This window comes from Mytilus galloprovincialis, chromosome 4, assembly GCF_965363235.1.
Source record: "Mytilus galloprovincialis chromosome 4, xbMytGall1.hap1.1, whole genome shotgun sequence".
Lineage (NCBI taxonomy): Eukaryota > Metazoa > Mollusca > Bivalvia > Mytilida > Mytilidae > Mytilus > Mytilus galloprovincialis.
In genome coordinates this window covers 58,288,516-58,300,470 of record NC_134841.1, presented here as the reverse complement: position 1 = coordinate 58,300,470, position 11,955 = coordinate 58,288,516, and the positions used below count along the sequence as shown (strand labels likewise).

At 32.8% G+C, this 11,955-nt stretch overlaps 1 protein-coding gene across 3 annotated transcripts; it reads left to right on the top strand.

Annotated features, from left to right (window-relative positions):
* The first annotated feature begins 573 nt into the window (after positions 1-573).
* LOC143072529 (uncharacterized) lies at positions 574-6,820 on the top strand. 3 transcript variants are annotated; one of them, XM_076247505.1, is made up of 3 exons: positions 574-1,049; positions 2,414-2,918; positions 5,129-6,820. In XM_076247505.1, the coding sequence occupies exons 2-3, from the start codon at positions 2,414-2,416 to the stop codon at positions 6,100-6,102; spliced, it is 1,479 nt and encodes a 492-aa protein (XP_076103620.1). In that variant the 5' UTR covers positions 574-1,049; the 3' UTR covers positions 6,103-6,820. The 3 variants fall into 3 exon arrangements, with proteins under 3 accessions (XP_076103620.1, XP_076103619.1, XP_076103618.1); XM_076247504.1 differs by lacking the exon at positions 574-1,049 and adding an exon at positions 1,056-1,652; XM_076247503.1 differs by lacking the exon at positions 574-1,049 and having other exon boundaries at positions 1,892-2,918.
* Positions 6,821-11,955: the final 5,135 nt, after the last annotated feature.

The window sequence follows — 11,955 nt, the reverse complement described above, 5'->3', positions numbered from 1 at the left end:
CATGTTAGCACTTTTTGGTAAGGGATAGACCGTATTCTTCTGTCCCTAAAATGCATATGTTTACTAATTTACATTTGCTTTTTATTGATTTTGCTATTTTCTATTTAAAAAAAAATAAAAATTTGTGCAATATAGAGACAGAAAGCAGTGCCCATTCAAAACAGGAGATCACGGACAATTATTTGCACTTATTTTGTACTAGTCAGACATCCATACCTGTATACACTTATAGATAAAACGTTTTTTCTACATTTGTGTGTGCCGTTCTAGGATCAATGACCTTTCTGATTCCAGATAATCCACTTTTTTCAACATTCAATACATTCTATTTTCACCCTCGACAAGTTTGACATCTTGGAAATATTTCGACCAATCAACGTTGATTTCCTGTAACTAGGATGTTCTACCTTCTTGCATATGAATAACAAAATTTTAATAATAATTAGATATCACCTGTCATTTGTATAGAAGGTAAAAGATAAGTACCAGTTCCTAAGAACGAAAGACAATACATGAAGACTTCACCTTGGAACTACAGACACAATGTATGGACTATACTTAAGAACCATAAAATAAGTTTTATTATAATAAAAACATTTTTGGCAGTAAATTTTTATACACTAAATTTTAGCTTTATGGGCTACTGTTTCAACTTGTGTAGGTTTTATTTCTTATCAATGGTGTAATAAGAAACCGAAAATTTCCATGGTCTTTGTCTAGGAATTATGCAAGTTTTCGATTACAGGCAGTCAAGGTCAGCATGGTCATGGCATGATCAGGGTCAATACTAATTATCATTGGCCACAAATATTTTAATTGACCAATGAGGTTAAAGTGCATGCTAACTTTCAACAAGCGTCAAGTTGCGCCCGCATTATCGCAATTGCACTGAATGCTACTAGACGCTATTTTTGTTTTGCCAGAAAAGTAAAGACTTTCAATTTTCAAGTTTGTTCCTGAAAGAGGCTTTATTCAATTTTGGACAGAAGATAACTGACGATTAGGTTCAGAAAAGACGTCATTAGGATTACACAGAACTTGTTCAGAAGGTAAAAGCCATCTAAAATATTCTTTTATTCAAAATATTCGTATTATTTTTATATTGTAAATTCTAGATTTGTTTATTATGATTCATCGAGTTTTAATATTTGGTCATTCATTTGTACATAGATTAGAATCATTTTTGTACGAGAATCGTGCAGAAGGGCTATACAATTTAGGATTCGATGGTACCGAAATTCAGGTTCAATTTGCCGGTTTCGGTGGTAGTACATTGCGTCCGGGTCGTAAATGCATTCAGAAACCAGAATTTATGCAAGTGTTTGACACTTTTAAACCAGATTCTGTATTTATTCAAATTGGCGGTAATGACTTGACAAGCGAGAAGAATCCTGAGAAATTGGCTCGAGACATCGCGTCATTCTGTGATTACATAATCACAGTGTATGGTGTTGGTCACGTGATCGTTGGGCAATTACTGCCGAGGTATTCCGAAAGGTCGGGTCCCGATTATAACAACAAAGTAAACAAAGTGAATCAGGTACTGTTTTCATCTTTGAAATCACGTACAAATATTACTTTTTGGAAACATCGGGGCCTGTGGAAAAACATGAAAGCTTTGTTGTCAGATAAAGTTCATTTAAATGGTGAAGGTATGCACATCTATGCTAAAAGTATTTGTGCAGCTGTCGGTAGTGCAAATCGTATGAAATAATTTTAATTAATAAAATCAAACTGAAAAAGAGAGATCTAACGGGACGTTTACATAGTTTACTTATAATAAATGAAAAGCTTATTTATAGTATGCTATTATCTGTACATGTACATCATTGTTTTGTTATTCATGAAAACTTATGCATCAGTCATTAATGATACTTTAATTATTATATATATATACAAATTTTTGCAGACAATCCACTGCTCTTGTTAAATTTATTCAATTAGTGTGGCACACAAATGTATCATTATACGCATGGTTTTATTGCCATCATTATGGCTATGGTTATCATATATGTCAGTGCAATTTTGTAAAATGGTATCAATTTGCACTGGTTATATGGTTATATTTTGTATCATTATACATACATATGGTTAACCATCATTATGGTTATGGTTCTGATATTCATAGTGCATTTTTGTATTTATGTATCAGATTACACTGGTTTATTTACATATTTTTTTTTTACATGTACCATACTTTACATGGTTATTATCATGTATGGTTACAATGTAGTTGACATATAATATTGCATTTTTGTGTGCCACATTGTTCGTTGCATGAACTTTTTGTATGAACAATTAACAATGAATAGCATTATATAAGTGATATACATGTATGCATATTTGTCTGATGTTATATTATGGTCAAAACACATTATCAGGTATTCAAGAATTATTTTTGTTTACTTTAAAGATGCCTAAACAAAGAGCTAGATCCAAAAGAAGAGCTGCTCCTTCCGACCTTACAGACCGGGACCTTGTCATAGATCCCGTAGTTCTGCCAACTGTGGAAACAACTACAAGTAATACACCAAGAGGGCGGAAACGTGTTCGAAACATTGGTCCAACTCCATCAACAGCTCATGTGATGAACATTGCTAGTACAACAGCACAGCCAACAGCAGATGAAATAGCTGCAGCAATGATCACACAGTTGAAAGGAGCTGGTTTACACCTAACAGACAGCAGTGGAGTCAGACTATCAGATGACAGATTGTCAAGTGTGTGTGGTATGCGCTCTGGTGCAACACAGGAAGCAGTTTCCGGCACTGATAACCAAACAGAGAGTCAGCATACATTGCCGTCGTCATCATCAAACACCGTTCATTATTCATTGGTACCACCTGTGACGTCAGACCTATCGGTGGCTGGATACTTCACAGCCAGTAGCCCAACAACACAAGAAGACCAAACATTAGGTATTGACAATTCGTCTATAGGGCAGACAGCAAGTTATTTAATTAGAAATACTTTACCCTTAGGTTTTAATGTCAGTGAAAAAATTAGGAAAGACATAATGTCCGATAGTTACGTGGATTTTGTTACTCTTTCTCCAAATTTTAATGAAGATGAAGATGATGATGTTCTTTTCAAATCGAAAGCTGTAAAAATTTCTACATACGCAAAACCAAAACAGTTGTTTTCAATTCATCAGTGGACTGAAGCTTTTGATATTTATATGTCTATTTATTATGTGAACCATCCAGAACATATTTTAAGTCTTATTAAATATGCATATAATGTTAGAGCCATGTCAAAGCAATTTGGGTTTAATATGGCAAAATCTTATGATGAAACGTTTAGAAAGGTACGCAGAGTGATGAAATTTGATTGGGCAGTTGTAAATGATGATCTTTGGCGCACTGCCTTTTATGATCATTTCAATCGTTCAAATACTAATACCGGTAACAATGCATCAAATAATAAACATGTTAAACAAAGTGGAGGTCCTCCCTTTCAACGGCGGGTTCAGCAACAAAGCAGTCAATTCCCACCTGGTTTCTGCTGGACCTACTGTAGAACAGGTGGCTGCTCCAGTGACAACTGCAAACATAAGCACCAATGTGTGCAATGTGATAAAAAACATGCCACAGTCTCATGTAAAGAGTGGCTTACAACCCACAAGTCTACCAACACCAATAAAAGTAAATAAATTAAACATTTTTCTCAAAGGCTATGACAAAGCAATGAAATTAAATTTAATACAGGGTTTTACATTTGGCTTTAAAATAAATTCTTTGCTTGATAAAAAAGTGGACAAATTTCCTTCCAACCATAAAAGCGCAAGAGAAAATCCTGACGCGGTCAACCTCAAATTAAATAAGGAAATTTTGAAAGGCAGAATAAAAGGACCTTTTGATGAACCACCCTTTGAAAAATTTATCTGTTCTCCCTTGGGTCTAATACCTAAAAAAGAAAGTGGGTCTTTCCGCTTAATTCATGACCTATCTTTTCCAAAAGGGGACTCTGTCAATTTTTGGACACCACCTGAATACACTTCAGTTTCATATCAAAATATTGAAACTGTCATAGAACTTGTTCAAGAACACGGTTTCAACTGTGAAATGAGTAAGGCCAATGTTGAAGATGCGTTCCGTTTAATTCCTGTACATTTTTCAGAATACCATTTATTGGGCTTTAAATGGGAGGAAAAGTTTTATCATGATGCAGCCCTCCCCATGGGGGCCTCTTCTTCTTGCCAACTTTTTGAAAATTTTTCCTCTGCTCTTCAGTGGATTTTGAATAGCAAATTTCAAATAAGAGGTGTTTCACATTTGTTAGATGATTTCTTTTTTGTAGGGGAAGCAAATACTAACAAGTGTTCTGTAGCACTTAACACATTTTTAACTTTATCAAAAACCTTAGGTGTGCCTATAAAAGATGAAAAAACTCAATTACCTACAACATGCATAATTATCTATGGCATTGAGATTGATTCTAGGGCTATGGTAGCTCGATTACCAAAAGATAAAATAGCAAAAATTTTGGGTCTCCTTAACATATTTAAGGTAAAAAAGAAATTTATTCTTCGAGAATTACAGTCTCTTTTAGGTTTATTGAATTTTGCCTGTAGTGTTGTAGTTCCGGGACGAGCATTTCTTAGAAGGTTATTCGATCTAACAATTGGCCATTCATGTCCTCATTATAGAATTACACTTAATTCAGAAGCGAGAGCTGATTTGAGGGCATGGTTTGATTTTGTATCTAATTACAATGGAAAGTCCTGTTTTTTGTTTCAAAAATGGGTGTCTTCCGAATCATTAAAGTTGTATTCAGATGCAGCTGGGGTTCATGGGGGATATGCTGCTGTTTTTGGCAGTACTTGGTTTGCAGGGGAATGGCCTCAAAATATGCTTCAATTACACATTACAATAAAGGAGTTGTTTCCTATTGTTCTTGCTGTGGAAATATGGGGCATTCATTGTCAAATCATAAGGTACTGTTTTTGACTGATAATCAGGCGGTTGCTGATATTATTAATAAAACTTCATCACGAGATAAAATTTTAATGAAATTGGTCCGCAGGTTAGTTTTGGCATCGCTGAAGTTTAATATACATTTTAAAGCAAAGCATATTGCGGGTAAGACAAATGTAGTCTGTGACTTGTTGTCTCGTTTTTCTTTTCAGAAAGCCCATCACATAGCTCCTTGGTTAAGTCCAACTCCAGTTTTAGTGCCACAGCATCTTTTGAATCTATGACGAGAAAATTATTGCAAGCTTCACTATCAACAGCAACAAGAGCTTCTTATAATAGAATGTTAAAAGCATACGAACAGTTCTGTAAGGAACATTTTCCTTTATCACAGGCTTATCCATCTACGCACATGATGGTGTCTCATTTTATTAGCTTTCTGTTTTTGCAAAATTATAAACCATCTACAATAGCATCTTATGTTTCTGCTATAAGTTATGTTCACAAGTTAAAATGTTTGACTGATCCTACAAATTCTTTTTTGATAAAAAAAATTATCAAGGGTGCACAAAATTTGAGGAGTTCCTGTGACACCAGATTACCCATTACAAAAGAGATCTTATCAAAATTATTGTTAGCGGTTTCCAATGTTATACGGGATCAGTTCAATCAGTTCCTTTTAAAGGCTATGATGTCTTTGGCATTTCATTGTTTCCTCAGGATAGGAGAAATTGCTGTTAAAAACAAAAATGAAAATAACAAAGTTTTACAGTTGTCAGACATTTCTGTGGGTTATAAAAATCAGGTCCCAATAAATATGACCGTCACAATAACATTTTATAAACATAGTGACTTGCGTCCCAAGACTATTTTAATTACTCGAAACTTTGGTAATATGTTTTGCCCTGTAAAAACAATGATGGATTATATAAAGGTAGCAAAACACAAGTCAGGTCCCCTTTTTCAATTTCTTTGTGGTACACCAGTATCATACACTTATTTCAATTCCTCTTTGAAGTCCCTATTAATTTGTATAGGTTTAAGCCCAGAGCTTTACAAGGGTCATAGTTTTAGAATAGGCGCTGCAACAAGTGAAGCAGCTAAAGGCACATCTTTATCTGTTATACAACAAATGGGTAGATGGAAATCAAATGCATTGCAAAATTACATTCGAATAGATAATTTTTGAGTATGATTTGACGGGGGTCAACAGGGCTTGCTCTGCCAAATAAATTATATTTTTCCATTATGTATTAATTAAGCTGATAGAGGTCAACAGGGCTTGCTCTATCTTTTACTATTTTCTTTTAATTGCGTTTATTTAGAGTAGACTTTTATGTCAAATTGGATAGAGGTCAACAGGGCTTGCTCAATCCATTGTTCAATATTGTTTGCAAAATGATATGTAAATATATTTGTATTGTATTTTTTCATTTTTGCTAATTTTTATTTATAACTATGTATTTTGTCTTTGATTATATTGTTTCACTCTGCGTATCTTACACATTTAGTTACTTTAATGTTGGTAATAGGATGAACTTCAAGCAGTATGACATGGGAATGTAAAGGTCAAAAGGGTTTGCTTTACATTGGCATTTCTACTGGCCAAACAGTTACGGTAGAGGTCAACAGGGCTTGCTCTGCCTAATTTTTTTTATTTACACTAATGTTTTGAGTTGAAAGATATGTTATTTTTCTGAATTTTTCCTTTTGTCATAAAAAGTAGTCTCCAAGGATGTCTCGGGTGGCGGTCTCCCCAACTCAGGGACTTGGGGATCATGGCGGTATTTATTCCCCACCTTTGCAATTGTTGTCATTTATTCAGTTTTGTTTGATGACATAATTGTCCATCACTGTCAGTTATATAATGCTTTATGATATTCTGAATAAATGACCTTTTTCACAAATCTTGAGTTAGATATTCTGCAAATGAACTCGCATCCTTGGTTTCCATTTTCATGTCTTTATTTGGATAGGAAGAAAAGTTTAGCTGACAAAAAATAAGTTTTATTATAATAAAAACATTTTTGGCAGTAAATTTTTATACACTAAATTTTAGCTTTATGGGCTACTGTTTCAACTTGTGTAGGTTTTATTTCTTATCAATGGTGTAATAAGAAACCGAAAATTTCCATGGTCTTTGTCTAGGAATTATGCAAGTTTTCGATTACAGGCAGTCAAGGTCAGCATGGTCATGGCATGATCAGGGTCAATACTAATTATCATTGGCCACAAATATTTTAATTGACCAATGAGGTTAAAGTGCATGCTAACTTTCAACAAGCGTCAAGTTGCGCCCGCATTATCGCAATTGCACTGAATGCTACTAGACGCTATTTTTGTTTTGCCAGAAAAGTAAAGACTTTCAATTTCCCACCCACCTACACCCTCTTTTTTTTTAAAGTTTTAGTATTATTATTCTATCATATATATGTTGATTGTATATAATTGTTTGTTTATGTTTTGTAATTTGTTTATTGATGAGTGGCGGTATTTATTCCCCAGGCGGTATTTATTCCCCACCTTTGCAATTGTTGTCATTTATTCAGTTTTGTTTGATGACATAATTGTCCATCACTGTCAGTTATATAATGCTTTATGATATTCTGAATAAATGACCTTTTTCACAAATCTTGAGTTAGATATTCTGCAAATGAACTCGCATCCTTGGTTTCCATTTTCATGTCTTTATTTGGATAGGAAGAAAAGTTTAGCTGACAAAAATAATACATTAAGACTATTCCTATGAACCACAGACAATACACATAAGACTATACCTCAGAACCAATACATATAGATTGTGTCAAGATCTATAGAACTATGCTTAAGAACCATGGACAATGCCTTTAGACTACACATAAGAATCAGACAATAAAATTGAGAAAGGAAATGGGGAATGTGTCAAATGATAACAACCCGACCATATAATGCATACCTTATAGATGACACTTTACAACCATAGACAATGCATATAGGCTATAACAGTTTACTTTTATAAATTATTATTTGGATGGAGAGTTGTCTCATTGGCACTCATACCACATCTTCCAATATCTATGTATCTAATAAGAACCATAGACAATAAATATAGAATATACCTTAGAACCACAGACAATACATATAGACTATAACTAACAATCACAGACAATACTTATAATGAAAATGAATGTGAAAAACACATCAATTTGCCACTAACTGTATTACTTAACCACTTTGAAGCAGAAGTAGATAAGACAAGAAATTCTCACAACTGCTGTGACATCTGCTAAATGAGGTATATAGAATGAATACTTTATTTGCAAAAACATAAATCAGTACCAGGAACTGTTCTTATGTAATGATAAAAAAAAAACTGCACATTTTGGTCTAAAACATAGTCATACATAAACCTCCGCACCAAATATGACAGACTTAACATATATGCAGTTGGTTCCCTTAAAATGAAGTTATTACAAGCTGTAATATGTAACTGTACAAAAGTTTCAAAGTCAATAGAAATGACTTACTGAACTTGATCATAAAATCTTTGAATAACTTATGTCAAATGGATGTTAATGCTTATACCTCTACACACAAGATGTTATGCAATCAAATATTCAGGAAAAACTATGAAAATAATTTACTTACCAGTTCTATTACTTCCAAACATCACATTCAGTGATTCAGATACTGACTTCCACTCAGTACTTTCATTACATGTGCACTCTGTAACAGTAGTGAGAAGATTATTCTTCTCTTCTGGTGTCCATTTATTACTACTATTATTGCTATCAGTACTACATATCTACATTGAAAAGTACATGTATTTAAGCAATTAACAGCTGCACTATTTACATGGTGTATATATGGTATAAGTGGCACTGTTTTATATAACTTTCAGACCTGTATATTATATTGATATTATTTCATTTTGTTTGTATTTTCCCTTCCATTTGTATAAATAGTTTTTGAAGGCTTCAGAGAAGATTAAAAAGTTATTGGTAAATTAGTTGCCATCATAGAATTTTATCATTTATTTAGACTTGTACGTCTAAACAAAATTTGTGAAAAACACCAGAAACAAGGGGCTTCAATACTAAATAAGGCACCAGATCAAATTGTTGTTGAAAGTTTTGTTGTGGAATTTACATTTAGATCGTATAATTAAGAATCTTTGTGCATAGGCGGATCCAGGGGGCCCGGCCACCCCTTTCGTGGGAAAAATTTGGTTGATGATATAGGAAATCACTGAAGCATGACTGGAGCAGGCCCTCCCTTAGGAAAAGTTCTGGATCCGCCACTGTTGTGTATGGGGTTCTTCTGCATTTCTTTTTAAAGTTCAATTTCTTCATCATAATTCTCAATCAGCTGATCCAGCGTTCCATCTAATGATCTTATTATGTCACTTCCTTAAAAAAAATAGTTCAGGCTTATTAGGCGAGTGACTTATTTCAAAAAGACGCTTAGTTAACGACTTTAATGCACCCACCTAACACACGGCTGTATTATATATCATTCGAAAGCTGTTAATCTGTACTTTCTGTTTTGCCCGGTCGTAAAAAAATCGTACGGTGCAATTTTTGTTAAATCAAGGTCAAAGGTCATGAAAAAATATTCTAAATTTTGCGATAACTAAATAAAACACCATTTTCTAATTCTTGTACCATAAAATTTTCCAAAAGATCATATGAACTTTATGGAACATGATTCATAATTTCCAATTCAAACAAAAAATAAGAGATTCAATGCGCAAAATTTCCCGAAAATTGAAATTTATCACAAATCCTAAAAAAATGAAAAATTATCCAAAAAGCAAAATATATCTTGGAGAATTGATATTTGTATGCTAAAAAAATAGATAAATGAATATGTTTTAGGTCAAGGAATATTTGTTTTGTAATTTTAAGATGCAATTATTAATAAATGTTCATGGAACAGCCTTCTATTGAAGTGTTTGCAGTTGCCCAAAAAATCTGCCATCTGCAAATAGCGATCATTTTGTTAATCTATGTTAAAATAGCACATCGCTAATTGTGAATATCAGGGAGAAAAATGATTTTCCATAATAAAAGAAGGAGTATTTAAAGTAAGAAAAGAATATATGTGAGATAATTGAGGTTAAAATATGTTTTTTACGAAGTCAAACTTTTTTTTACTTTTTGTAATCATGTTTAAATGCAAACATTACTTTGTGACTAAATCGTAGGCAACAATGAAATAAGTAACCTTGTTTAGAAACACTTGGTTGTCTAAAGCGGGATGTAAACGAACTAAATAAAATGCGGCTGCTTCTTGTTTAGTTTAAAATCGTGTTATAGTAAGTCATATTAAATGTGTTTAGAAGTAATCAGTAATGCATGTAAACAATGAACAACGCAATTTTAGCAATCAAGTAGTCAAGTTTTATAATGTGTTTACTAGTTTTTGAAATTCTTGAAATTTCAATTTTCATCAATTTATTTTCTATTTATTTTGGTCTAAAGTTTCAATTCACATTAAATAAATAAAAGGTCTTTTCACTACATCAATATTTATAATGAAGCTTCAAATCAAACAATTAGAAAATTCGAAATATGTTCATTTCAGTCTGGTAGTTACAATGCAGATTGCAATCTCTTAGTTTCACTCCCTTTATTTCAAGCAATAAGATGATTCGCGCACATATTTTTTTACTCTAAATTTTTCAGTTTCTTAAGAATTTGTTTATTAAATCTTATATTGACCATATACAATGTTTAAATAGGAAGAAATGCTTAAAAGCTGTTTTTTCGCAGATGGCGGTATTTTGGGCAACTGTATGCGTTGTTATGATTTGCTGTTTGATTAGACGTAAGCATAATTTTAGGGAATTTTAGGATGTCAAAAACTTCTTTGATAGTCATTACAGGGTTTTACTTCGTTTTAATTGATTAGCATTTGCACCTGAAAGAAAAATTTGGGTTTTCACACATTTTGTTAACTTTTACTCCAATTTCAGGAAACATGTGCTCTCTGTCAAAAACACGCTTTAAATATTAAAAAATGCATTTGAATAATGACTGTTAATCTCTCTGCTAAAAGTTTAGATTGTTTGCATATGTGAATTTAGTATATAAAAGTCATATTATGCAATCAGGCTGAAATCTTAGAAAATATGCACTTATTCGTCCTTGGCCTTTGATCTTGATTTGACGAAAATTGCACCGTACGATTTTTTTATGACCGGGCAAAACAAATAGTACAGATGGGTAGCTTTCAAATGATATATAATTTAGCCGTGTGTTAGGTAGGTGCATTAAAAATTTATTTTATGGTTAAAGTCACTCGCCTATATTTCCCAGGGAATCTTGAATAAATGGAGTAAGAGTTATCTTCCTTATACCAGTAACTGTTACAATCCAGCAGTGAATGAGAACTGGTGAAAACAGGTGACGGCAAGGATTGATTGACAGGTTCATGAGCTTCGGTCCTTGCTTGGAAGTTGACTGTAGTACATTTGTGTAGGAATCTGTCTTGGTCTGTGTTGTATGATCTCTGGAAGAAGAAAAAGAGGAATGTTGCCAATGCTACTTTAATCCATGTATTGAAACAAAATCAGATGTACCGAATGAATGAAATACTTGAACTCAATATTTGAAAGAACTCTGCTACTCTCTTTTCTGTTGGTAAAGGGTTCTCAAATATATAACTCGAAAAGAAAATTTAAACTCTTATATCATTACAGTAAGGTATTATTTTTCTCTTTTTTTTCTCCCTCACTTCAATAGAAAACCTTTTTAGCTGCAATTTAGCAATATACAGAGTGTGGCCATAAGTATTCGTCACTTGGGATTTTTCACTATATATTGTATATAAACTACATCTTTCAAAAAATAATTTGGGGTCATTTTTGGTTTGATTTTAAGCAATTTGGTACCAATAGAAGCAGAATTGTCACAGGTTAAATTGTTTGTTTGGTTATATATATTTTTTTTTTTTTTTATCATTTTCATTTTTTCACAAGATAAACACAAATATTATTTTCTGTTCAGAAATTCGCTATATATTCAACCAAATTAAATTACAAAAATTTATTGTATGTGTT